The sequence below is a fragment of the Panicum virgatum genome, chromosome 3K (assembly GCF_016808335.1).
Source record: "Panicum virgatum strain AP13 chromosome 3K, P.virgatum_v5, whole genome shotgun sequence".
NCBI classification, from domain to species: Eukaryota; Viridiplantae; Streptophyta; class Magnoliopsida; order Poales; family Poaceae; genus Panicum; species Panicum virgatum.
In genome coordinates this window covers 59,637,710-59,664,400 of record NC_053138.1, presented here as the reverse complement: position 1 = coordinate 59,664,400, position 26,691 = coordinate 59,637,710, and the positions used below count along the sequence as shown (strand labels likewise).

General features: G+C 45.2%; 4 protein-coding genes across 8 annotated transcripts; all 4 read right to left on the bottom strand.

Moving 5' to 3' along the window:
* Nucleotides 1–4,845: 4,845 nt before the first annotated feature.
* LOC120699970 (B3 domain-containing protein Os12g0592300-like) lies at nucleotides 4,846–7,528 on the bottom strand. 2 transcript variants are annotated; one of them, XM_039984089.1, is made up of 5 exons: nucleotides 7,436–7,528; nucleotides 7,225–7,347; nucleotides 5,869–6,295; nucleotides 5,513–5,748; nucleotides 4,846–5,378 (listed from the first exon to the last, which is right to left on the bottom strand). In XM_039984089.1, exons 1-5 carry the CDS (start codon nucleotides 7,436–7,438, stop codon nucleotides 5,103–5,105), a joined length of 1,065 nt encoding a protein of 354 aa, XP_039840023.1. In that variant the 5' UTR covers nucleotides 7,439–7,528; the 3' UTR covers nucleotides 4,846–5,102. The 2 variants fall into 2 exon arrangements, with proteins under 2 accessions (XP_039840023.1, XP_039840024.1); XM_039984090.1 differs by having other exon boundaries at nucleotides 7,225–7,493.
* A 202-nt stretch (nucleotides 7,529–7,730) lies between these two features.
* LOC120699966 (B3 domain-containing protein LOC_Os12g40080-like) lies at nucleotides 7,731–10,256 on the bottom strand. The gene is made up of 6 exons (XM_039984083.1): nucleotides 9,886–10,256; nucleotides 9,362–9,776; nucleotides 9,056–9,267; nucleotides 8,623–8,884; nucleotides 8,338–8,507; nucleotides 7,731–8,208 (listed from the first exon to the last, which is right to left on the bottom strand). The coding sequence occupies exons 1-6, from the start codon at nucleotides 10,048–10,050 to the stop codon at nucleotides 7,939–7,941; spliced, it is 1,494 nt and encodes a 497-aa protein (XP_039840017.1). The 5' UTR covers nucleotides 10,051–10,256; the 3' UTR covers nucleotides 7,731–7,938.
* Nucleotides 10,257–14,399: 4,143 nt separating this feature from the next.
* On the bottom strand, nucleotides 14,400–18,677 carry LOC120699964 (B3 domain-containing protein LOC_Os12g40080-like). Of its 4 annotated transcripts, none has more exons than XM_039984079.1 (7): nucleotides 18,180–18,677; nucleotides 16,826–16,963; nucleotides 16,037–16,451; nucleotides 15,749–15,963; nucleotides 15,366–15,633; nucleotides 15,068–15,267; nucleotides 14,400–14,839 (listed from the first exon to the last, which is right to left on the bottom strand). In XM_039984079.1, exons 1-7 carry the CDS (start codon nucleotides 18,291–18,293, stop codon nucleotides 14,537–14,539), a joined length of 1,653 nt encoding a protein of 550 aa, XP_039840013.1. In that variant the 5' UTR covers nucleotides 18,294–18,677; the 3' UTR covers nucleotides 14,400–14,536. The 4 variants fall into 4 exon arrangements, with proteins under 4 accessions (XP_039840013.1, XP_039840014.1, XP_039840015.1 ...); XM_039984080.1 differs by lacking the exon at nucleotides 18,180–18,677 and adding an exon at nucleotides 17,388–18,152; XM_039984081.1 differs by lacking the exon at nucleotides 18,180–18,677 and adding an exon at nucleotides 17,388–18,152 and having other exon boundaries at nucleotides 16,826–16,955.
* Nucleotides 18,678–19,039: 362 nt separating this feature from the next.
* LOC120699963 lies at nucleotides 19,040–22,589 on the bottom strand. The gene has a single exon (XM_039984078.1). It carries the CDS (start codon nucleotides 22,042–22,044, stop codon nucleotides 19,330–19,332), a length of 2,715 nt encoding a protein of 904 aa, XP_039840012.1. The 5' UTR covers nucleotides 22,045–22,589; the 3' UTR covers nucleotides 19,040–19,329.
* Between the last annotated feature and the right edge of the window lie 4,102 nt (nucleotides 22,590–26,691).

Sequence of the window (26,691 nt, the reverse complement as noted above, 5' to 3'; positions counted from 1 at the left end):
AATACTCACGGTTGATTCATGTTGCTGCTGCAGGGACTTATTGACGCTTGAGCTGAGCGTTTTCGTAATCAACTTGGCTGCTTCGTTGACTCCTGGAGTCGTTGGTGCATTTCGCCGATGAATTTGACCCATTTTTTTATCGGAAATTTTCATTTCTCAGCGAGATCGCTGGCCACCAGGTCCTCAACCACAAGAGAGTATCTCGAGGACACATACATTTGATCAACGGGGTTCTTACCCATCTTTTTTTTGTAAGATTATTGGTTTTATGTACGGTGTATACACATACTCTTTCTGTCCCATAATATAATCATTTCTAGATTGGCAGAAGTCTACATAACCCCCCACCTATCGGCAGTGGATTACTTAACCCCCCAACTTGTAAAACCGGACAAATAACCTCCCAACCTTTCCAAAACCGGACAAATAACCCCCACCCCAAGCGGTTTCAGATGGTGGTTTTGTATTTTTCTTTTGTATTTTTCTTTTTTTATTTATTTTGGTTGAATCTTTGAAAATCATAATAATTCATAGAAAAAATACAAAATATAAAGTATAATTTTGTTGGACTCCACATGCGCAGAACTACACAGTGAACATATAATCTGGTATGTTTTAGTACAAATTTTTTTCTGCAGATTTTGATCTATTTTTTCTATAATTAATTGCAGAAAATTTTAACTGCAGTTTCCATGGTACGATTGCGGTGAAATTTTTATGGTGGCCTAACTATTGTATGCTTGAATTGTAGTAAAAACTTCTTACTCATTGGATCATGCATTACATAGTTATAAATTTATTTAGTGTTTGTGCTTGTTAAATCTATAACTAAATTATATCTGATCCAATGAGTATGAATTTTTTTCTACTGCTCAAGCATACAATAGTTAGGCTACCATTAAAATTTCACCGTAATCGGACCATGAGAACTGCAGTTACGAATTATTCCAATTAATTATAGAAAAGAATAGATCAAAATCTAAAGAAAAAAATTTGTACTAAAGCATACCATATTATATGTTTGCTATGTAGTTCTACTCATGTGGAGTCCAACAAAATTAGACTTTCTATTTTATAATTTTTCTATGAATTACTACGATTTTTCAAAGGTTCAACCACAATAAATAAAAAAAGAAAAATGCAAAACCACCGTCCGAAACCGCTTGGGGTGTTATTTGTCCGGTTTTGAAAAAGTTGGGGGTTATTTGTCCGGTTTTATAGATTGGGAGGTTAAGTAGTCCACTGCCGATAGGTGGGGGGTTATGTAGACTTCTGCCTTCTAGATTTGGTCAAAGTCAAATTTATTCAATTTTGACTATAAATAGTACATAATTTATAAAGATTTATGAGATAAACTTTGACTATAAATATTACATAATTTATAAAGATTTATGAGATAAAAATAATATTACTAGATTCATTATGAAAGCAATTATCATAATATATAAGTAATTAGATTTAAAATAGTTCATTCACAAGAATATTAATGGTCAAAGTTGAACAAATGTGATTTTGATCAAATCTAGAAATACTTATATTTTGGGACGGAGGGAGTACCTTTTGTTCCGACTGTACCACTGCACAAAGTCAAGTTGGGACGGAGGGAGTACCCTTTTGTTCCGGTGATCAAGTTGGCCGGGAAACGTGTTTTACAAAGTCATTAACAATTAACTCTTCTTGTCTAGTACCTCACACGATTCCTCTCGTCACTTTATCTAGGACTTGCTTGCTAACACACATGACTGAGAGACATGAGAAGAACCAACAGAAGACATTGTTTAATTTCCACACTGTTATGTGATGTACAGATCGACGCAAGAAATTTGTGTTTGGTAATCTTATCAACTAATTAATCGTGCCGTCACAGATGAGATTACCAAGCATGCATAAATTAAATAACAGCCCTCTACAAGTACCGGAGCGCGTGTGGGGCGGGGCGGATCGACGGCCGGCGTAGGTTTTAGCTGCTAGTTTAGAGTTGTTTATAGCTAGTAGGCTAGGTCTGCTTGTCGTCCTGGTGGCGGCGAAGTTCAAGGTTGCCCGGTAATGGCGGTGCTGCTGTCCCGGCGAATAAGGTGTGTCCAGGCCTTCATCGACGGCGGTGGCTTCGGCTGGGCCGTTGTCTTCGGCGAGGGTGCTGTGATCTGCTTTTGTCTGCTTCATTTCCACTCTGGTGGCCGAGCGGAGTCCTTGAGCGGTGCTGACGCGGCCGGCGGCTTGGGTGCCTCCTCCTCTGGCGACGGTGGTACGAGCTTTGCCCTAGGGAACACCGATGGGCGCTGGATCTGCTCCGGCGCGGGCGTCGGGTACGTGTTCCTCTCTTTTGTTGCGAAGGGGAATCGACTTGTTCCTGCGACGCATCTTCTTCCTGGGTTGCTGCTGCGGCTCGCGACCGTGGGATCCTTTTCCGTCTGGCGCCGTCTTGGTCGCCAGGACAGATTTTCTTCCTCTTCCTTCGGTGCTGTGAGGATGGCTGTGTTCTTTCAACGGAATCGAGGCGCCGGGGGTGGTCTAAGGTGTTGGCTCTTGCAGCTCTTACCAAAGTCTTGGAGTCCTCCAGCGCGGTGGAAGGTGGAGCTCGCCGGACTTCCCCTCGAGGAGGTTGCCGGAGTTGAAGCGGATGAAGGGAACATTCACTGGGGGTGCGTTTGTGTTTTCTATTTGTACCGGGGTGTTTCCTGTAAAATCACAGGGATGTACTGTTTTCCTATGTAATACAGTATTCCCTTTCGCAAAAAAAAGTAATAATCACAATCTGAGTATTTGCAATTTCACCCATTATTTTCACTTAGCCCCCTAAACTGTATCGCGATTAATTGTAGCAATCCGAATATTTGGAAAATGCCCCTACAAGTTCCATATAAGCCCTTGGTTTCCGGGTTATTTACATTTTTATCATTATAGGGAAGGTCACTCGCTGGTTTAGCACTCTTAAACGAGCTCCTACAGATTTAGCACTACTGTAGCTGGAAATCTTACGTTTTTACCACTTTTGCCTACGTGGCAAGACACGGCGGTAGGCCACGTTGGCACCCGGTCAGTAAGGCGAGGCGAATTGTCCTTTGTGCCCCTGCCGTTTGTTCATGTGCCCGTGACCCACTTGTCATATTCATCTTCTACCTCTGTCACCAGCCCGGTCACCGAGCTCCCCCCTCCTCTCCGGCCTCCACTCCCCGTGCCGCTGGGCCCTAGCCCCGGGGGCATTGGGAGCGGCGCACAGCTGGTGGCCATGGCTCGGGAGCGCCATCCTCTCCAGGCGCACGCTCGGGAGCAGGCCATGGCGGGAAGACGCGCGAGCACGTCGCCCTGGGCCCTGGCCCCGCGCCACGGCCAGGCGGGCACCTGCCCGCCCTGCTCGCTGGCCGCACGCGGCGCGCCCCTTGGCCCCTGGCCCTCGGACCAGCGCTGCTCCTGGTGCTGCTACAGCTGACCTGCTCCTGCTTGATTTGGGCTGCCGTCTGGTGCCGTCTGCTCGCCCCGGCCTACGCCCGCTCGTGCCTGCGTCGCTGCACGTGTGCGTGCTGTAACCTGCCCGGTTTGCTAGCTCCATCAGCAGGGGCAGGGGCACAGGGCTTGGGGAACAGAACAGAGCAGGACAAGCAAGGAACAGAGGAGCGAGAGCTAGCAAGCTAGTGCTTTCGTTAGTTACTCGCGGAAGATAGATAATAGGAGAAATGCATTCAATTCATCGAAATGCAAGCAAAGCAATGCCAAGATCCATTCAAATTATTGGTGCTTCTTACCCCGCCGGAATCTTCCCAGTGAAGTTGTTGTCGGTGAGGACCAGTCGCGCCACTGTCTTCCCCACCTCCAGGAACGCTGGCCGGGAGGCGGCGGAGCTTGCGCCCGGGAGCGGGCCCCAGGCACCGAGCCCGACGAGCTAGAGGCGTGCGAGCGAGGGGAGCCTGGCGAGCGTGGTGAAGAGTGCGTTGGCGGAGAAGGTGTGCGGGAGCACAGCACGCCACGCCACGTCGTCTGGGTCACGGTCGCCGCGGACCGAGAGCCAAGGGACGGCGCCGGCGGCAGCGCGCAGGGGTCCGGATGAGGCGGGCGGCGTCCGTGCGCACCTGCCAGAGGTAGGAGATGAATCTGACAAGTGAGGCCCACTTGGTGGTGAGAGGATCTGTAGGGCCCAGCTGTCGGAGATGGAGAAGAGAGGTGCAGGTCACGAGCAGGGCACAAAGGACATTTCGCCTCGCTTTGCTGACCGGACGCCAACGTGGCCTGCCGCCGTGTCCTGCCACGTAGGCAAAAATGGTAAAAACGTAAGATTTCCAGCTACAGTAGTGCTAAATCTGTAGGAGCTCGTTTAAGAGTGCTAAACCAGCGAGTGACCTTCCCTATAATGGTAAAAATGTAAATAACCCTTGGTTTCCAGTTTCCTGCCGGGCGGCGCCGCCGTGCTCAGCCCCCCGCCTGAAAGGGCGAGCGCGCGGCACGATGGACCCGCATCGCCGCGTCCCATCCATCGCGTTTCTCACGAGGTGACCGGAGATGGGGGAAACGAAGCTGCGACGAAGGGGGCGGCGCGATGCAGCTGACCGGCGGCGAGGGCGAGCAGTTTGCGGCGGCGGGGAGTCGGAGCGATTCATGGCCGCCGTTGCCCCTCGCCGGGCGAGGAGCGGGGCGGGGCGCTCTGGCAGCGGGTGCGCGCGGGTGGTCGGCCGGCCACCTAGCTCGTCGTTCTTGGCGACGGACGAGAGACTGATAAAAAGGGAGGTAGAACTGAATCCGTGGAACTGCTGTCTAGATGTCTACCGCACCATCTGATTCAATTTCAGTGTTTCCTGCTCGGCCTGGCTTCCAGCAAATTGTTCCATCTGAACACCACCCCCTGGAAAGCCATTATCTAAACATATGTAGATCACACAGGTGACAGTTCTAGTAGCCACATTGATCATTGCTGCATCCAGCAGTTACCTTTTCACAGGACACAAAATGTGCACTTGCATTGGATGCAAGGCATTACTTGGAACTCCCAGTTTCAGTTCCCAGCGCTACTCCTACATACTACGAGTCTATGAGACTACGACAAACTGCACAAAACCACACCTGTACATGTGCACCTCTGAGGAGGTTAGAGTTCAACAAACAGCAACCACTTAGCCCAGGCGAACAAACCAGCCGTCAACCTTCCTGATGGCATGGACGGTCATGGTCACCCTCCTTGCCCCTTTCATCAGCTCGAAGGCGCAGATATCGCCTTCACGAAGCCTGTTTTCCTGCACAAACATGGAGAAGGTGTAGTTCCGGATGCCTTGAGCACCGTGTGCGTAGGCGTACTTGACGCACCACTTGTCTTTCCTATTTGGCCTGACAAGTGTGATCTCGTGCAGTCTAGTGTCAAGGTGGTCAGCAACAAATCGACTGGGGAAGATCTGCACGAAAACGCCAATGGTGTCAGTGTTGCTCCCAGATACGGGGTTTAAGGATCTACAAAATTCACATTCTTATGGTGTAGATAGCAATGTCATGGTCCATTATGTATGTACATGCACCAAAACAGACTAACCAGAAAGTTGCTCTTGCGTCGAACATGGCTCATCTGCAGAACAGTCACAAATGCCGGATTGTCTGGTCGGATTGAAGCCAAGCTGGTTATTTTCTCCTTTTCCTCATCGCTTAGCCTGTTGGCAATCCTTGAGTAGTAGTAGTTGGAGTTGGTACACTCTTCATCACTTTCTTCTTTGCAAATAGCATCATGCTTAACATGATCACTGCTACTGTTTGAAGATTCAGGCATTTGCCCTGTGAAGATAATGTGCAGTATCAGTATGTCTATCAGCTTATGTATATGAAAATGATCAATGGAGACACAACATTGCTGATCAATAGTTTCAGGTGTAAACTTGCAGTCACTCTACTTACTTGAATTCCTGCTTCCAGATTTCTTTGAAGTACAGGCATGATGAGGGAATCCAGCCAGGTGAGTAGCGTCCTCAGAATGAGTCAGAGCGTAATGCTCAGCTTGTTTACCCGGTTTACCCCTATCAGCCATATCATCAAAACGTTTGCGCATATCAGTACCAGTACTGTTGCCTAACAGAGAAGAAACCTTCTCGTAGCCGCTCGCTTCAAAGATCATGACATCAAAGGAAAAGTTGCCACTGCATGTGAAGACAAGAAGGTCATTCTCCCGCAGTCTATGAGCCTTGACGAAATCCTTCCATCTAGACACAAGGAACAGCTCATCGTCATGCTTGTCAATGCCGATGTTCCATGTTTCACCGCTGGGTGCTTTCAGGTCAATACTTCCGGTCCTGTTGAAATTCTTTGCAAACCTTTCTGGTATGCTCTGACAGGAAAATAAACAAGTCATTACTGTATAATTAAGGCAAATATTTTGCTTCATAATCATTATTCAACTAATAACTGCCACCTTAAAATGAAATGGAACTTGGCAAATTGGCATCAGATTAAAACCATGCTTTTATTGAATTGAAATGCAAGGAAAAACAAGTCATTACTGTATAATTAAGGCAAATATTTTTCTTGATAATCATTAATCAACTAATAACTGCCACCTTAAAATGAAATGGAACTTGGCAAGTTGGCATCAGATTAAGACCATGCTTTTAGTGAGTTGAAATGCATTAGTTGCATAAGAATAAAATAAAATCAAAATCAAAATATGTGTCCTTCACTTCCATTCACTAGCATATCTTCTTTGCCTCAGAGGACTAGCACATATCAATAACCAGGGTTATAATGCTACATGAACGCAGCTTGTACCATTAAGATGCCCTCATTCTTGTTAATCTTTGCTATTTGCTATTTTTTGTTACTCCTATATGCTAGTACTCCCTCGAGTGACTCGAGTCAATAAAGCAACACATTTCATTTTTTTCTCGAATACGCAGGAGAGCTACGTATCTTTGTATTAAGAAGAAGAAAAGATCCAAATACAGAAACCACTCCCCCCTTGGATCAAAGAGGGGAGTAGGGTTACAACACTTTTAGGACCTGACCATAGACAGAAACCAACTTGCTTTCCACTTGTTCTGTTTGTCTGAACGTCAAGCGACATTGACCGGAGTAGTAACAGTTATAAAGATAAAAATATGATGAAATAGGTGGCTGGATCTGTAAATGTTTAACTGCAAGTTTTCTAAAGCGACATATATCTTTTTTTTTTAGCAGAAAGCGGCATATATCTTTGAACACAAAGTAAGCTGTTACTATTCACTTGCCAGGGAACAGGGGTGATTGGATGCCGACACTTACAATGCCGTTGGCGAAATCTCCGGTCATGAGCTTGAAGAAGCGGATCTTGGTCACATCCATGTGCTCCCAGTAGTAGTGCTCTTGCCACTTCCTGCAGCTCTCACACCCCTTCTCAGCCATCCGCTAAAATCCAATCACACAACACTGTCACAGCACAAATAGTTCACAGGATCATATGCGCAGAGAGAGAGAGAGAGAGAGAGAGAGAGACCATGATATTTGTTGCATTCTTTGAAGGGTTCTGAGCTTCCAAGGTGAAGCGAGTCTCTTCTTGATGTTAACGATGACGATGAGAGAGTGTGACGAGTGGTTACAGAGCTTTTATTGAGAGTTCACCAATAACCTCAGTAGATACTGTTGAACCAAATGTTGGTACCCTACCGTCACTGAGACGTGGGGCCAATATGGTAGTTTCACAAGGACGGTAGGTGTTTTTTTTCCCCACCTCGAGGAGTGGTAAAAATTAAAGGTGACGGTAAATGGAGTGAAGCAGTGAACAAACTTCATTTCCTCTGTCAGTGTCAGGGGATGATCACCCTTCACCATTATTGAATTGTCAAACAGGCACAAGTAAAATGGTTTTTGATCTCTCAGATGAGAGTTTGTCAAGTTCATGTCTTGCAGTTTCAAAAAAAAAAAAAGTTTCATGTCTTGCTGCAGTTGCAGTACACTAAATCGTACATCATGATTCAGCTTCTTGCTGCAGCCGCTGGATCAGTGTCCGCGAAGGATGTGGACGTTCATGGCGAGCTCGCCGTCGTCCTCGCAGCCGCCGCCGCCGAGCGGCTGGAACAAGCACAGGTCGCCCTGCCGCAGCGCGTTGTCGTCGACAAACTGCTTCCACCCGCGGCGGAGCAGGTGCACCTTGCCCTCGTTCCTGACCTGCAGCTGAGCCTCCCAGCTGCAGCTCACGCCCGGCCGCCGCAGCCGCACCGTCTGCGGCACCCGGGGTAGGTGCTCCATGGCGAAGTCCTTGTTGAAGCACTGCATTTTTTTCACCCCGGATGACACGAATCAGATCGTTTCTGAAGGATTTTCATATACCTTTGATTCAGGGTTCAGGCACTGGAAGTCTGAAACAACTGAATTTGTGGGCTACTGGACTGGACTTACCATGCTGTCGTTGCCACGCTTTTTGGCCGTCACGAAGACGAAGGTTTTAGCCTGAATTTCCCGTAGTTTCTCAAGGACTCTCTTCTTCTGCTCCGGCGTTAGATTTGTGTGTTTGCTCACCATGTAACCTGAATGGATGTCTAGCTCCAGGGGTGCTGAAGCGCCTGATTCTGAAGAAGTTTTAGTCCCAAAACATTGTGAATTGCCATCAGAGATCAGACATTCAGAGTTAACAACTGATACGAATGTGGAAGGTTGGAATGTGCAGTGCAGAGATTGCATCACCTGGTGGATTGTAGCTTCCTTGAAGAGGATGCACCGACAGTGTCACTCGCCCCTCGCTCGTCGATGCTTCGAATGCGCAGGCATCGCCATCCTGCAACTCGTGGTCGCGAGCCAAGCTCCGCCAGCCATTGGAGAAGATGTACGCGCCTTCAGCAGAGATCTTCAGATTTGCATCCCGTTTCCTGCTACCAGGAGGGTGACACAGCGTGATGGCTTGATCTTCATGTGGGAGGTACTTATCAGAGTAGTCCTTGCAAATGACCTGTCCAACGACCCGGTGTGGTTAGATCAAATTATCTGAACAGTTCAGAGTGCTGGTGTTTCAACAATTTTGAACAGATTTTGCAACAAAATAATCTGAACAATGAACATTGAGTAACAGAAGCTGCAGGTTGAGCCATTGGTTCTAAGAAAAAACATACTGAAAACATACCATATATCCATTAGACAGATTGGTCTTGTTCATGTTTGTGACATACAGTGGATTCCCAGGCCTAATTTTCTTCTGAAATGCATCGAGTTTCGCCTTCTGCGCACTAGTCAGGATGCAGCCCTTTGCTAAGATAGCGCGCGATTCGGAGGATGTCTGAAATACACCTGAATCCATGGGCTTTACAGTATCCTCTGGATATGCCATTTCTTCAGCTGACGCAATACCAATCATCAAGTCAGAAGATTTGGAAAAAGTAAATAAAAAATAAGTACATATGCAAATGCAAAATTTCAAAATGAATAGTACTTGATCTCTGTGAAGGTGAGTCTGCTGGAGTCATCTTTGAAGCTTTTCTGCTGTGGTTCAGTTCATCGGTTCGATGCCGCGCTAACCCTTCCCCTGATGGAGATTGTTCATGAGGAATTCCCCGTCGTCGGACACTGCAAGTGGGATTCATGACGACGCGGAAGAATTCTTTCTCGCATCCACTCTGATCAAAGATGAGGACCTTGAAGTGGGAGTCCCCACTGTATCTGAACACCAGCATGTCACCCTGCTCCAGTTCATAAGCGCTGCAAAATGCCCCCCACCCATACCTGAAAACTAACTTGTTCAGATCTTGTGAAACATTGACTTTGTATAAGTTTCCATCAGGAGCTTCCAGCTTGACCACTCCAGAGATCTGGCCTCTGAAATTCTTAGCAAATTTCTCCGGTACGATCTGCAGGAATACACGATGTAAAACAGATATTCTTGTTTTTTCCCCACCAACATTAAGAACGTGTTCCTTTGAGAAGGGGATAAAGGGGAACTGATGAAGGAATTCGTACCATCTGCTGCTGGAAATCGCCGAGCATGAGCTTGAAGAAATGCTTCTGCCGATCATCCAGATGATGCCAGTAGTAATGCGAGTCGCAGTGGCTGCATCTCTTGCAGCAGTTGCCGCTCATCTCGTGGGCGCTCATGCCATGGACCTCATGATCTTGAGACGCCATCAGGCGAAACGCAATCAAGACTGGCAGCCAGAGGCTTACTGGGCCATCAGTTATAGGATCAAAGGAGACCAAAAGGTTGAGCCCTTAGATGGCGGCTCAAATGATGCAGTACGCATGCAGCCGTTAATGAGAAAGAAAGACAGAGTCCAACAGAGGACGTGACCATAAAATATCCACCGTGTTTATGGGTTTCTGAAATGGATTCACTCAAAAAGATTTCACGTGATCATGCGTAGTTATGGGCTTTCAAATACAAGTTCAAGGTACATTTGGTACTACCTCCTGTCAATAAGTGATGTCTCGTGGATGGACATGACCGCAAGTCACAACTTTGACCGTTTATTTTTTTTTATAAAAATAATAGAGAGAAAACGAAATACTATTATCAAGAATGAATTTTGGCAGATGAATATATACATACTTTTTCCCTCAAAAACACGAAGGAGAGCTGCGTGTTATTGTATTAAGAAGATGGGAACGGTCCAAACACCACCCAAACAAAAGAAATCACAACAAAACCAAAGGAAAACAGCAGAGAAAACAGAAACAAAATTGGAGAAGTGAAGAACACCAGCAGCAACTTAATATTGGCTGAATATATGCTCCGAAAACGTCACTTTTTTCTTATCCTGGGCCGAGTCTGTGATCATTGTTCAAATTTACTCTCCAATAAAAAATGGCAAATGTAAAGACCTATCAGAAATCCGCAGACCTGAAGAAAAAACTTCAAAATATAGTGAACAATAAATTCTCCTGATTTTCAAATCCTTGGTCCCATTTTCTCTGCTAGGTTGAGTAGTTAGAAAAAAATAAGTGATAATAACTGTCATCCAATCCGGCAAGCAATAAACTACATAATATTCAATTAATATCTCAGGATCGCCTATTGCATTGCTTAAACAAGTGGAGAGGCGACGACCCATCTCCATCGGATTTGTCGAGTGGTAAACTCAGCCGGGTGGCACAATGCACCCGTCTAAGCACTGAGAGAGAATGAACTCGGGGGTAGCTAGGATTAGTCCGATCTAGATGCAAGAACACGATGAACACCGAAGGTTTAGAGTGGTTCGGGCCGCCGGAGCGTAATACCCTACATCTACTGTGTATTGTATTGCCTGTCCTCACAAGAGATTGCTCGAGAGTGGTTCTAGTTGGTGAGCTGAGAGTGAGGGAGAGAGTCTGAGTCAACTTATTCTGAGACTAGCGTGTGCTCCCATTTCATAGTCAAAGTGAGGCACGTACATAGCCGTTGGGACCCCGATAGGTGGGCCCAACGTGGATGTATTTAAATAACATAACGACTAGCGCTATTATGGTGCTACGCCTGGGGAAGATCTTATTTCGGGATTTCGCTGCCTCGTCCGCATGGATGTACTGACCGGCGCAGACCCTCTGACCGGCGCGGTCTTGCCCTGTCATATTGGTGCGGCGCTTGCAGCTAGCCGGGTAGGCTGCGCCACGCATGCTGTTCATGCCGCGTAGCTTGCGGCATAGGCAGCATGATGGAAAGGACCGTGCCATCGCATCCATTTAATGCGGCAGACTAACGTGCACCGCGCGCGCGGCGCCTGCGGCTGCACTGTGCACCTTGATAATACGCAACCAATAGTAGAGTCTGGCAAAGGCTGCCCCATGCTCTGCGACGACAGAGCACGCCTCAGCCTCCCGCATTAAATACGGTGGGTGGGCGAGTCTTCCGGTGGAAGACTCGTGCCCGCGCCCGCGGACACGTGGTGGCTCCGGACCCCTCCTGAGTGAAATGCTGGTTCCCCGCGCGCCGGGCGGTCCGGATGGCATGGGGTCCGGGGACCTCCGGCTATCTGCGCCGGCGCTGCCTTCTCTGGGACACATGGCGTCACCGGACCCTCCCCCGAGCAGAGAGCAGGTCCGGGACCGCTGGCCCGGCGAGGTGGGCTCCGGACCGCAGGGGTCCGGCTGCTCTGCTCTTCAGCGCGTAGTTTAGGATAACTACGCGAGTCCTTGCCCAGACGCAGTAGGAGGGGGTACCCCGGTCCCGGGGTACCGACAGTATTCCTAAAGGAAAATGACGCAATAGTTTTTGAAAGTTGGGGCTTGTTTGGCGGAGCTCCGACTTCTTCAAAAACGGCTCCGACTCCGACTCCGGCTCCTCTGGTGAAGCGGTTTTTTTGGTGGAGCTGGAGCCGTTTTGGAAATCGTTTGGCAAAATAACTTCATCTATTGGATTGAGGTTGTGAAATGTCTAAATTACTCTTTTCTCCTTTTTTTCTTTCCTTTTTCTTTTTCTTTCTTTTCCCATTTTCCTCTCTTTTTCCTCTCCCTTTTCTTTTTTCCCCCTCCACTCCTCCTTATCCAATCGGCCATCCCTCGCATTGCTACGCCTCCTCCGCCTCGCCTCAGCTCCCAACGTCCGCCCGCGCCGCCGCCTCCCGGCCTCCGCCCGCTGCACCGCCTCCCGAGCTCCCCCCGCGCCGCCGCCTCCCGAGCTCCGCCCGCGCCTCCTCCTCCTGGGCCCTGGCGAGGGCAAGTTGGTCCAAGAGACCGGAGAAGCTCCGCGGAGCCGCGTGGAGCCACGATTACATGGCTCCATCTCCGCCATCCCGCTCCAGAGAGCGGAAATTCCGGGGCTCCATTGCCGAAGCCGCAGTGTTTGTTCCACCCCGTTTGGCAGGGCTCCGCGTGGAGACGGAGCTGGAGCTCTTTTTGGAGCCCTACCAAACAGAGCCTTGATCATATTTAAAGTTTCTAACTGGTGATTGTGTAACCAGCATTTCCAACACAAAAGCACTGCCATGTTACAAATGCATCATCAAGAACAGTGGTGACATCGATCAACTACACTCCCATTTCGGAATGATGTGGACATTCATTGTAGGCTTCTTGTTTTCCATCAGCTGAAAGAGGTAGATATCGCCTAGTTTCAGTTCATTTTCATTGGCAAATTGCCTCCAGCCTTGACAGAGAGGATAAGAGAGACTGAGGCAGTGGCAAAATCGTCCATCCATGTCGGAAAAAAAGAACTGCAGATTTTGTGAAATGGTCAAATAAGTTGAAATAGCATTATAGCGTGAAGGACAACATTTATAAGGGCATTCCAACGAAGTCCACAACTTCGATGGCATTCCAGCGAAACCCGCTTTCCAAAGTGGCACAATTCCAATTTTCTCGCTGCCTTGGCATTATATATGGCTATGAGTACAAAATTTCTGCGTACTGCGGATACGAAATCCGATAGGCACAGATTCGGGTCTGAGTTTGTCCCTGCAGGCACGAATACGGTACAACTCTAAGCTCAACGGATATCTTTCTAACGGGTTTGAAAATTTGATATCCGAATCTTTAAACCCGCAAATTTGTTTGGTTCAACCGAAACTTTTTATGTAGTAATGGTGTTGAACAATGACTCTTGTATGGTTGTATACTTTTATTTGTGTTAATTTGTGCTGATTTGATTTGATTTGAGATGACAGATGTATCATGTTGAACAATTTTTGCTTCCATCAGGGTTGTTTGGATCTAGAGGCTAAACTTTAGTTCCTGTCACGTCAAAGAGAATTTTACTATTTTGAAATATTATATAAAGTCTAATTATAAAAATAATTGCAGAACCATAAAACTAAACTGTGAGATGAATCTAATGAAGTATATTAATCCATAATTAGAGAATGATTACTGTATCATCATTGTAATAAATCATGAATTAATTATGCTCATTAAATTCGTCTCGCGAATTAGCACTTATCTATCAAAAATATTTTATAAATATATTTTGTTTAATATTTTTAAATAATAAGTTTTTTATGTGACAGAGACTAAACTTTATTCATGTAAACAAACAAGGTCTGAATGACATCCATTAAAGTCAGCGTTAGAGACACGTGGGTCGGGGGGCAGGAGAAGCAGCCACGTCGACGTGGAACCAGGCTGGCATGTGAGCTGGGCGTCCTACCTTGAACCGCGCTGGCGCGCGCGGCCACCACAGCTCGCCAATGCCGTCCGGCTCCACCTCGTGCGCCCACCGGCGAAAAGCCCGCCTCGACGCGGAGGCGCTGGACTCGGTGCCGCGGCCGTCGTGCCGAGGAGGGGACGGCGCCATCCCCTCAATCGAGCAGCCATAGCCGGCGGCGCACTGGGCCTCGGGCACCGGCGGGACAGCGCGGGCGGCGGCAGCAGGCTTGGGGAGGGGCTCGGCGCGTGGCCTGGCCACCACGCGGGCCGCCATGCGACGGCGGCGCCGGCGCCTTTGGTCCCCGCGCACGAGGGAGATGAGGATGCTGCAGGCCGGCTGGACCTTCGCAGTGATTGGGCCGGCCCATGTCCGAAACCACGTCTCATTGGCCACAAATCAGTTCAGAGTTCATCACCCCCTCAAAAAAAAAAAAGTTCAGAGTTCATCACATTCAGAGTTTCATGCTGCAGGTTGGACAAGTTATGGAACAAAGGTAGCCACAGCAAGCAGCGAAATGAGCATTTCTGACACAAAAGTGCTGCTATTTTCAGGGACGCATCAGCACGAACAGCTCTGGTGCCGATCAACTAATCGAGTAGTCGACCTCTCTCGGAGTCGGATAATGTGGACGTTCATTGTCAGCTGCTTTGTGTTTGTCATCAGGTTGAAGAGGCAGAGGTCGCCTGGTTTCAGCTTGTTGTCATCCACAAACTGCCTCCAGCCTCGACCAAGGATGTACCTCCTGTTCTGGACCCGGAGTACAGCCTCCCATGTACCGTCCTTGAAGGGACCCGGGCGTCGAAGCCTCATAGTCTGGCTCTCAGGAGGAAGATACTTTGTTGCGTAGTCTCTACCGAATTCCTGATTGCATAGGGAGAAAATGCAAATGAATTTTCAGTGATTATACAAGCAAAGCAACAGGTTGCAGCGAGTTGATCAGATCAAAGGCCTCTGCTGCTCTGTAATTTCGGTGACAGGAAAACTAACATGTTGCGATTAGTACCAAGTCAACAGGGAATGAACTTTTGGAAAATGAAATTTCAGTTTCCTTTTTTAGTTCTAACACTGCACAGATAAATGATGACTCACCAAAAGGCACATGTTGTTGCGGGCAGTATTGGAATTATGCATAACGGCCACATAAATGGGGATCTTGGACTGAATAGCTTCAACTTTCTTGTCCAATTCACTCATCTGCTGATCACTCAGAGTTCTGCGCCACGGTAATATGTATGGGGGCTTAGGGACTCCATGCCTAGGACTCATGGTCTTAGTTGAAGGGATATGTCCTGCAGAGAAGCCCCAATCACAATCATGGTCATCAAAGTCAGAGTATATCACTAGAACTAAATCTGAAGGAACCAAATTGTGCACACATATCTATCACCTAGTGGCTGCAGGCGATGGTTTTCTTCAAGAGGATGATATATCAGTGTCACTCCATTCTTGCTCTTTGATGGTTGAAAAATGCAGATATCACCTTCTCGCAACTTATTATCGCGAATGAAGTCCATCCAGCCAGTAGACACAGCGCAGTCCCCTTTAGTGGTTATGTCCAAATTTATGGCCCATGTCTTGCTACCATCAAGCTGAGAAAGCTGGATGATCCCACTTTTGTTTGCGAGGTGTTTCATGGCATAATCCTTGGAGATGGCCTATTACAAATGATTTAGAACTAGGTTATCTTATAGTCTTTGATACGTGTAGGTGAAGGCTCAAGATTCAAACATGAGGGCACAAGTCAAGAATATCGTAAATGAACTTACTGACCAGAATTCCAGAAACCACACTTCTCCTGTGCATGGCTGTGATGTAAAAAGGAGGTTCGGGTTGAATTTTCTGCTCAAGGGTGGTAATTTGAGCTCTTTGCTCACTTGTCATATCGTATCCAGTTGGCAAGACAATGCAAGACTTGGTGCGCTTCTGGACGCCACCACCTGAATTCGTGGGCTTCTGAGTGCCTTCAGAAGATGGGACATGTTCATCTACATATGTCAACCAGGAAAACATTAGTACCTAAAGACTGCAAGAAGTGCTGCAAACACGTCAATTTCTTACTTTTTTTCTGTGAAGGAGAGTCGGTTGGGTTTGTCTTCGAAGTTTTCTTACTGACGCTTGGGTTACCAATTGCAAACCTTTTGCCTGTTGATGACTGCATATGATTACCATTAGAAACTTTCCTTTCTTGCACACAAGGACCACCATCCATCAGAACACAGGAAAGCTCTTTCTCACAACCACTTGGATCAAATATTCGGACTTTGAAGTGGGATTTATCACTGTTTCTGAACACTAATAAGTCGCCTAATTTAAGTTCATAAGCACAGGAAAAATCTGACCATCCAGACCGAAGGACCAATTCATTATGTTCTCTAGCAACCTGAACAGTATATGTTTTGCCATCTGGTGCCTCTAGTTTGACTTCTTCAGATAAATGCTCTCTGATGTTGGCCACAAACTTTCTCGGTATGGTCTGCATGAGTTAGCAAATTAGGTCTTTTACATAACAAGATAATAGTCTTGCACATAATGGTGAAAACTGCAGTCAAGTGAAAAAGGAGGGCCAGGAATTACCATAGGTACAACTCAGTAATGGATAGTAACACAAGCATATTCATATCATACCTACAATTTTCTAACAGCCAGGTCTACGCTTAAAACTTTTACATGAAACACATGAGCATAAATGTTCCCTTCTCTACAACTGTTTCGAAAGTCTCATCCCCTTTTCTGCATCGTTAATTAGCAGGGAACTAGGAGCACACATGATTAGAGTGTAAAGTGTTCACACTTGGATTCAGAAATGGAAGATTTTGGTTTCCCATCAAAATAAAATATATGTCTTACCAGTCCATTTTTGAAATCACCCATCAAAACCTTGAAGAAACGCTTCCGGTCATCCATGTGGTGCCAATAATGGTTTGCAATACACTCCTTGCACACAGTGTGAGATTTGTTCATCCTGTTACCTCCTCTCCTATGATCCTACCATGTAATGCAGCTGTTAGGGGAGAAATCTAGGCAAGTATGAGAAAAACAACCCTAATGATAGGCAAGCATGTATGTTGCAAATTTGGTATGATTCACATGTATGTAGAACACCAGCCATTTTTAGGGTCTAGTGATACTGGGGCCAGTGCTGCCATTTTGTCCCCAAAAGTGAAAGATAAACAAGCACCATGAGTCAATAAGAAAAAGAAAAAAAGTTCGTAGGGCAATGCAAACCTTGTCCCCAAAAGAAAAAAAAAATCAAATCCTTTAGAGCCCCAGACTTGCGAGCTCTCACACACACACTCAACTCCGTGTATATTTTTCAGGCTAAATAACCTCAAAACAGTTAACCCATAAGGCGCAGGACATTTCTGATTGTGTGTGATCAAGATCTAGAAAAGATGAAGATGCCACTAACCTTGGAAACAAGCTCTACAAGTCGATCGTCCTGCAGAGAAGCAGACTCAACACAAGATGGCCAAGAAACGCCGGGACTAGATACAGGGCTAGGCAGCACTTTGAATGAGCCAATAAACACGCTGCCTAGTGCCTACAAGTGTGGATGGTGTACCTGCTTTCCCGTGGGGTTAAGCTGTGTTTTCACTCTAGCATATTATCCAACGTTGGTAATCATAACTTCACTGAAACTAGGTGCAGAAAAAAGCATGCCATGACTACTTATACTGAGAATCTAGAGTTTCTAGAGTTACTGAGAACCAAAAGCTGCAAGGAATCTGCTGACATATGCTAGTTCCAGTTCCGTCTTTTAGTAAGTTCAACTGTTCAAGGAGAAACGGAGAACATGATCCCAAATTTTTCTTCAGCCAACAACTGACCCAATAAAACACTGAAATGGACAAAAAATATTAAAAATCTTGAAGTTATCAGCTGTACTCGGTACTGAAGAAAACAATGACGTTTATTGGGATTACAAAAGTCTCAGAAACAAAAAGGGACCCAGAAGTGACACAGTAACCCACCAGAAGAAAATAGCCAAACATGAATTGCAGACATCAATTGTCACAACTCAAAAATCCACAACAATGATTTTAAGAGCGGAAGTGCAAAGATTTCGGAAATAGTAAGGGGAAGCTCAAAAGTCACAAGTAACCGCACTTAACACTAAAAAAATACCAGAACTGTCTGAAATAAAAGTTTCAAACCAGGGACAAAAGAGTCACCGATGACAAGGAAGGGCAGAGGAATATACCTGAACTGTGTTTTGATAGCCGAGTAAGGACAATAGCACTGTGCACTGCTTCAGTATGATTTGGGAGATTTTTACAGCATCTCTGACAGTAATTAATTGAATGGAGCAAGGCATGACCAGTCACTCACAGGTCAAACCAGCCAGGACTAATCAGGCAGGTATTTTCTTCCATGGACCTTGAATAAAAAAATTGGAACAGTTCTGGAGTTTTAAAGTTATCATTGGGGAGATCGAGATTCTTCAGCATCTCTGGCTGCCAATTGAGTTAGAAGCAAGGCATGATAATTCTCATCAGATAAGAATCATCCAGGGCTTCTTCCATAGACTTCAAACACACGAATATATGATGACCTTGTTTTCACTTTCAACAGAACTAATAAAATCCTCATCTAAGCATTGAGTAAAAATGCATTTGGAACCAATATCATTCCTTCATCTGTAACCCATATTGGTAACTTCGCAAGCACCATAAAAGAACCCCCCCCCCCCTATAATTATGGGATCTAGATATGGAAGAAAGCATAGTATTTATACTCAATTACCAAATCAATTGCAGGCACATAACGATACTTAAGATTTCGCAAGTGTTTTTATATATTAATGGCCAATGGTTGTATTCTTCACAATTTTCCTCAAGTGACCAATGGATATGTAGGCTGATTTGCACATCCCCGAGGGCGGCAACAAAGAATCAACAATTTAAAACTGTCGGAGTATTCAGCAACATCCAGGTGTTACAAGGACTCCCAGAATTTTTGATTTGCCAATTTTAAGAAAGAATAACACATGAGTACACCAAAATGAAATGTTAACTGAAGATGTAAAACTGCATTATGAACACACATCTGATCGAATAGAACTTGCACAAAGCCACTCAAACTATTTTCATTTCCAGTGAGCTGCTTTACAAACATTGTTCCGTGGGAAAGAGCTCTACTGATGAGCTACTGGTACATATTTGAGCAAATTCTACATGAACAAAAACAAATATGGCTCATATATAGAGGAACTAGGCAAAGAATAAAGAAATCTGCTAAAACCACTATTGATTACCCCTCGAAAGCATAAAAGTCAAACATATGCTTCAACAAAAGGAGAAATCACCTTCCTCTCATTTGTTTGGTGGTGGTTGCTATGTTACATGTCATGCTCAGGTTTGTCCTTCCGAGTGGTCAGCAGAAATTGTAAGGAGCTCACTTTCAAGAAACGAAGGATCTAAGAACTTGGCAACAAAAGCCCACATCTTGTAAACATCTTCAAAGTTAGTAAGGAAGCCAAGTGAAGCAGTCACGACTTCAACTCTTACAGTCACCTTTTTATTGTCTCTGCGTCCATTCTTATAAAAGGAAGCCTCAGGTATATCGAGCATGCCATTTAACTGTTTTTGGTTCATATCTAATTTTATATGACTGAGAAAACCAATGCCAACAGATATGCCATTTTTCTCAGCAATCTTTTGAACAACTTCAGCATTAACAAATGTTCCATCACTTTGCTTCACATTAAAAGCAACAGCTGCTCCCCTTTCATACTTAATCTTGGGACCATAGATGTGGACAAGAGGGAGTTCGTCACCACCTTTAGAGTCTGGCAACTTTAGCTGCAAAAGTGAAGTTACTAGCCAATTGATCAAGTATCTTAATCTAAGAGTAGTTCTGTTGAGCCCCATCATATCAACATGATCAATGTGCCTGCAAATTATCTCTGGCTCCCTCCTGCCCCAATCCTGAGCATCATCATATCCATCAGTTGCACAACCATCATCATCTCGGAATGTATATCCAGAAGCTTCCGCAGCATCCGAAGCCCGGTTCATCCTGTCAGCAATAATATTAGCCTCTGTGCTGAATGAAACTCTGCACCCCATGCTTAAACCTCCACCGATATCTTCAACACCAAAGAGTCGCCCCCCAGTGAATCTGTTGTTGCCATCCCTCCCTCCCAGCAGCCGGAACTCCCCTTCAGTCTCCCTCCTTATAGCACTTTCTTTGTGCTCTGCACCCCCGTTCATACCATGTTGGCATGCTACCTCTTCGACATCGGGCTCCTCTTGGATCTCACTAACCTGCCTGAAATGAGTTCTCCGACCATTCTCAAAAAATTCTTCTTCAGGGTCTTCCTTGAGGCAGTCTGCATCTTGAGATACTGATAGCACAACTGCATCGAAAGAAATCACATTACCATCATAAAGTGGGCTTCTCGATATCCTGGAGGTTAAGTTTGGTGACATCCTCTTGTTACACTTTCTTCCGTTAAACCAAGAAGACGGTAATGGTGATCCCAGCTTCCCTTTATTGAATTGGCCAGATTTCTCTGACCCCAACGGGCTCTGGCCAACATCAACCCAGAAAGAGTTTTCTGATGAACAGTCCTCACTGAATGCTGGACTCCTCATGACCTCACCCATCGAGATGCTCTCAGTTTCTTCAAAGATGGTGCTTGCCCCATCCCTATCCGAGCTGCTGTCACGACCAGGATCATTCTCAAAAGTCTCTCTAACCTGAGCAGACGTGTAAACACCTGAAAATGCTGGCAGTTGCAACCCATTTTGAGCATTAGAAGCTGGCTTTTCATCTCTGTTAATGCCCGAGTCATCTTCAAGCTCATCAAATGCATCAAACCCATCGACTGAGTCACTGAGATACTGTGGAAACACAGGAACAATCCTCACCATCGCCGACGCATTACACCCGTTTCTCCCCTGTAAGCTCCCAATTACCGACTTCTTGATTAGAAGGCAACCAAACCCAGTCGGATCTGCACCAAACACCCTGTAGAATGAAGTTATAATGAAGTCCGGCCGAAACAGCGAGAGCCCCAGCGAATCCATGTCCTTGGGACCAAGTGCACCAGCATCAAGCATCACATGCCACCCATTCTGCTGTGCCAGTGCCATCCACTGGTAGGAGTACTTGGCGCCGGTCACCCGAGACTGCGCAGGGAAAACAAACAACCCAACTGCAGCATCCCGTCGCCGACCCTTCTTCTTGCCCACAATCTCCTTCCGCAGCTCCGTCGAGCAGAGCTTCAGTGTTGGCCAACGGAACCATGCGGTGGGCGTCTTGGCACCCTTTGCCCGTGCACTCTGCGCCATCCAGTTGACTGACTGGCTCTCATGGTCGAACATCGTCAGCAACCTGCGGTTGGTCTCGAAGGGGTAGCATTCAGCAAGCAGCCGAAATGCCGACCCTCGGCTCACTGTAAAAACCAGTGCATACTCGCTGGCTGGCACATTGAGGTACTCCAAGATGCGCTCTTTGATATCATTCTCCACAGTGCCAGGCTCCGCACCCCCATAGAGCGCATGGTTGCTCAAATTGGCATTGAGCCCGTGCAATGTGAAGGACGACGAAGAAGAATCCCAGCTAGAGTCGAAGAGGCCGAAGCCGCAGTAATCTAGGCAAACCTTGCCGGCACCAGGTGCGTCGAGGTGGGAGTAATGGTCGACGCGAAGACGGTCGACATCGGCGGTTGAAGCATAGTCCGGGTACATGGCGAGGAAGGTGGCGATGGCGTGGGAGAGCAACGGGAGGTCGGAGAGCGACCGGAAAGGCCCGGCGGCGGCGGCGAGGGCGGTGGCGCGCAGGAAGTCCCGCTGCGCGCGCAGGCGCGCCAGGGAGCGGGAGCGGGACACGGCGGCGTCCGCATCGGCTCCGGCGGAGTCCGGCAGCGGGTGGAGGAAGCCGTCCTCCGATGCCGCATCCAGCGTGTCCCGCAGCTGCCGGAGGAATGAGGACGGGTCGTCACGGTGGCCGTTGCTACCGTGGCCGCCGTGCCGGCCGCTCCCACCGCCGCGACGCCGGTGGTTCTTGGCGAGGAGGATGGCGGCGCAGTGGGAGAGCGGCTTCCATAGCGACAGATGCATGGGCCTGAATCAATGAGCAGCCTGAGGAATTGAGAGGTGAAAACCCCGAGATTTCCGTGGGAAATGGGGAGATTTCGTTGTATTCTTGGACCAACAAATGCAGAAAAACTGTAGTTTCGGGAGGGAAAACTAGATCAGTGAATATCTGGGTCTGGGTGAATCAAGAACTGCTACGGTGGAGGGTTGTGGAAATCCGAGGTTTTCGGGAGGGAAACGGATTTGGAGGTGGGGAAATTGCAGGTAGAGATTGGAGCTCTGGAGTGGGAGGGATTGGTGAGGGGTTGAAATGAGAGGACACCCCTCAACTTTGTTGCAAAGGTGAGGGCTTTTGTTTTTGGCAGGATCAAGAACTCAAATTAAAGAAAAGGGCACATCATCGAATAAGGAAAAAAAAGAAAGTAGAGAAATACAAAAGATTTGACTCCACTTTTTCTCCCTCTTGAGCTGTCGAGCAGCAAGAATAATGCTCGAACCAACTGGTGAAACGAAATGGGATGGGGTGTGCTAGAATAGCTCTCGATCTACAGCCACAAACAGGAGAACGAGCCTAGGCCCGGAGACTTAAATCTAGCCGAAATAAAAAACGCATTGCGACTGCTGTCTGTAAATAGCGAGACGAATCTAATGAACCTAATTAGACTATAATCAGACGCTAAATTGCTACAGTAATGCTACAGTAAACAACCTCTAATGACGGATTAATTAGGCTCATTAGATTCGTCTCGCGATTTACAGACGAGTTCTGTAAACCCTTTTGTGATTAGTCTATATTTAGTACTTCAAATGTAGAAAGATGACTTTTCAAAATTTTTACAACGCGCAACCAAACAGGGCCCTAGGCAAGTGTTTTCAGAGCCACTAAATGCAGTGTTTTCAGAGCCACTAATTTACAGCTCGATTTCCAGATGGGGGGAAGAAACTCAGATGCAGACCAGTCACACCCAAACTTCTCTCACCAAACCCCTTGCAAGTGTTTTCAGAGCCACTAGCATCATGATGAGGGGGAGGTTGCATTCATTGCAAGAGCTACTAGCAGCTGCAGCAGCACACCAGTACAACACCAACTTTTTTTATTTGTTCTGGACTTTGGGCTTGTTGGTTCTCCAAACTCACACAAGTCGAGAAAAGAATCTTGCATGCATAGAGTGTTAAATAAAGTCTATTTACAAAAAAAATTTAAAGATTGATATAACTTTTTGTGATGAATCTAATGATAGTAATTAATCGATTATTGGCTACAGTGATACTACAGTACCATTTTCTAATCACACGATCAAAAACTTCATTAGATTCTTCAGGATTCCTAACACAGAAAATCTAAAATTAGTTTTATAAACTAATTTTATTTAATACCGTAATTAATGGTCAAAATTTTCTAACCCCCACCAGCGCAGACAACAAACAGCACCTTTGTTCCTCACTCCCTCCTACCTCTCACTCTGAACTCGAGTGATAAAGTACTAGCAGCTGCTTGTGAGTGCTTTTTTTAGTGTACTATCTCCACCAAGTAAAAACAAAGTGTTGGGTTTGGTAGCAATATTTTTAGTGAGACCCACATCACAGAGTACAGTGGTCGAGCTGTTAAAGCAGCAGCTGCATCCAAACAAGTTCTTGGGCATTGACTTTTCCTCATTTTTTTAAGAAAAGTTTTTTTTCCCATTGAAATGCAGTGTTATTAGTCCTGATTTTTTTTTACCTGAAGGGGTTAAAGCAAAAGCTTTGCCACAATGATCGTTTCTTGACTGGTTTGTGGAGCTGTCTCTGGCCTTTTCGCCTAGTTTTATGCTGCTTTTCTTGCTCTTCATGATGATTTGTTTTTTTATGTATATAACAAGTTTGTATCTGATCTACTAGCCTTTATCTTTTAAATGGGTCCCGCCCAAGTTTAGATAGGGCGCAAATGGGTTCTTCACAGTAGTTGGAATTTTAATGTGAGAACTACTCGTACCCCAAACTGACATTGACTTCCATCATTGAAAATGCATATACTAGCATTGACATTTCAACAGTGTTTTTGATGTTTCGTGTTTATTCAATAATGGTTCCATTTTTTAAAGAGCATAGTTTGCCTTTTTTGAAGGACAATAATGTTTCAATTTTAGCAGTAGTCTTCTACCTGTTCGTTAAAAAAAATCATATCCAACATGAGTTGCAGCCGAGCTTACCATGATTTGCGTTGTTTCAGGCCATGGACCTATCTTTATCGATATAATTTACTAGCTTTGTCAACTTGTCATGACACTCGTGATGTGGATGGATGGGATCAGGTCAGGGGTGAGGGGGGGTGTGTGTGTGTGAATCTTGCCGCTGCACAGAGAATCCAGCATGTCAGTGGAGAGGACAAAGTCAAATGGCCACATAGGCCTTGTGAAGCAGTGAGCTGTCGCCGAAAAGGCTCGAGGAGCTTTTGAGGCCCCGTTTGGTTGCCTCGTGCTATGAATAGTAGCGCGGGAATCTTTTATGCATGGAGGTCTAAACGAAGTCTATTTGTAATTTTTTTTTACAAATGAGTATAACTTTATGCGACGAATCTAATGAGTCAAAAAAATCCGCGATTAGCTACAGTGATGCTACAGTAAATATCGTCCAATTGTGCAATCAAATGCCTTGTTAGATTTATCTTGTGAAGTAGCGCAGGGGTTGTGAAATTAGTTTTACAAACTGACTTTATTTGATACTAGTAATTATTGGTCAAAATTTCCTAGCACAATTTGTGCTAGGGAACCAAACAGGGCCTCATCCATCCATGCTGCCACTCAGACTGAATTATGGCAACAGTTTCTGCACGGCCTCATCTGAATCTGATCTTTTCTCCGGAGGGTCCAAAGTAAATTTCATGTTAAATGCTGCAACTTTACTTTAGAGTGTGGTAAAAATATCTTAAGAATTTCGTAATATGGGCTTCCCTTACTATTTTTTATGCTTTTTAATGTAGTTTGAGACTTATTATTGAACGAAAGATACCATAATAATTAGTGTAACTAGTCTATCAACACGTGCTCCCGCACGGGCTAGTTAGATATATCTAATAATTATCTATCTCGTGCTCTCTTTAACCAATTAAATATTCTAATCTATTATTATAAAGATACATATTTATCATTATGTAATTATAACAAATGTGATAGATTTAGTTACTAATAATTTTTTTTCTCACTTTGTATCATACTTCTATATATGTTTGGTATGTATTTAATTGAACATTTTGTTTGAGCTATGTGAACAACATGAAAATTGGTATTCTTATCTCTTCTCTTATACATGAATATATGGTGATACACACATTATGGTTAGTATTTTTATATAAATAATATACTAATAATGATAGAAATAGTAATTTAGAATTTTATATTGATGTGTTTAAGATTTTATTATAATAATATAATTTTGATTCAGATTTGAGGTTTATTTTAATTTTTTATTATGATATCATTGGATAATATATACGAAAATTTAGGGGGTTATTCGATATTAATTTATAATGGCATAAGTGGATAATTTACATGAAGATTAGGGGTTACTTTAGATTATTTTTATAATGGCAGAGGTGGGTAATTTAGATACATGTGTAGGGGTTTACTTTAGTTTATTTTCATAATGACAAAGGTGGGTAATTTATTTGAAAAACATAACAGATCCAATGGCTATTATGATTAGAGTTGCCGAATTGATGGCTTGATGTTTCTGATTTTTGTGAGAATTTGTAGGATTTTTCTATTTTTTAGACTGTCCACTAGGATCCTAGGTGGCATCACCTGAAGGCTTCAAAAGGAGCCTCCAATTAGTAATATTAAGATATTTTGAATTGAGCAGCATTCTCTGATTCTCTCCCTTAAGCTTATTTCATTTTGTTGGGTTATGACTTTTACCATCTATTTTCATTTATGTGATACACAACCACGTGCATAAGAAAAAAAAGTTGAATAGGGATATAATGACATCAAATTTAAAATAATTATTTTCAAGTATAATCAAATAACTATATTGATCAAAGGATTGTATAAACGAAATAAAAAAACCTTCAAAAATAAAACATAGAGAGAGTCGAAATTAGCGAAGTACAAGTTGACTGGAGCTTCTAACAATTCGGGAACTCCACTTGAATGCTGAAGCTTTCACAGTTAGAATCTTGCCCGGCGCCTAAGATACTGTTCTTTCTTCTTCCTAGTCCATTCCCATAAGATCCCAACTGTTCTTGGTTCACGCATTGAAGCCTAAACTTGTTACTTGTACCAATTTTTCTGCCTAACTATAAATACAGGACCACATTATGCAAAGATGGGGCAAGGACAGGGGAGGGAGATAAATAAACCGCGGGACATGTCGTAGTACCTTCCAATTATTCATGTCTTTGCTTCCCCAGCCCTAGAATTGAATATGTACTGGAACAGGAAGTAAAAGCTACAGATCAGGAATTCAGGTTTCAGGATAGATCACACCGACCTGTTTTCAGCTGTTATTTCAAAAGAATTTATTCGAAAAAATTATTCAAAAAAACAAATAGCAGCAATCTAATCAACCGGTGGTGAGCAGACAAGACTACTGACTTCCTAGGTCAGCTCATGCAGTGCCTGCATGGGCACAGTAGACTTCATTTGCAGTAAGATTCCCAAGCACTAAAAAAATCCGCACTGCATGAGCACAGTA

Bases quoted from the DNA above. Each gene is read 5' to 3' on its own strand.
- LOC120699970 (XM_039984089.1), bottom strand. The intron at 6,296-7,224 runs GTAAGTGTCGGC...TTTTCCTGTCAG, and splicing joins GAGATTTCGCCAACGGCATT to AGCATACCAGAAAGGTTTGC. The intron at 5,749-5,868 runs GTAAGTAGAGTG...TTATCTTCACAG, and splicing joins ATCTGGAAGCAGGAATTCAA to GGCAAATGCCTGAATCTTCA.
- LOC120699966 (XM_039984083.1), bottom strand. From the start codon at position 10,050: ATGGCGTCTCAAGATCATGAGGTCCATGGCATGAGCGCCCACGAGATG. The intron at 8,885-9,055 runs GTATGTTTTCAG...GTCGTTGGACAG, and splicing joins ATCTGTCTAATGGATATATG to GTCATTTGCAAGGACTACTC. The intron at 8,209-8,337 runs GTAAGTCCAGTC...AAAAAAATGCAG, and splicing joins AGCGTGGCAACGACAGCATG to TGCTTCAACAAGGACTTCGC.
- LOC120699964 (XM_039984079.1), bottom strand. From the start codon at position 18,293: ATGCCTTGCTCCATTCAATTAATTACTGTCAGAGATGCTGTAAAAATC. The intron at 16,964-18,179 runs GTATATTCCTCT...ATTACATGGTAG, and splicing joins GCTATCAAAACACAGTTCAG to GATCATAGGAGAGGAGGTAA. The intron at 15,268-15,365 runs GTGATAGATATG...GCTTCTCTGCAG, and splicing joins CCATCGCCTGCAGCCACTAG to GACATATCCCTTCAACTAAG.
- LOC120699963 (XM_039984078.1), bottom strand. From the start codon at position 22,044: ATGCATCTGTCGCTATGGAAGCCGCTCTCCCACTGCGCCGCCATCCTC.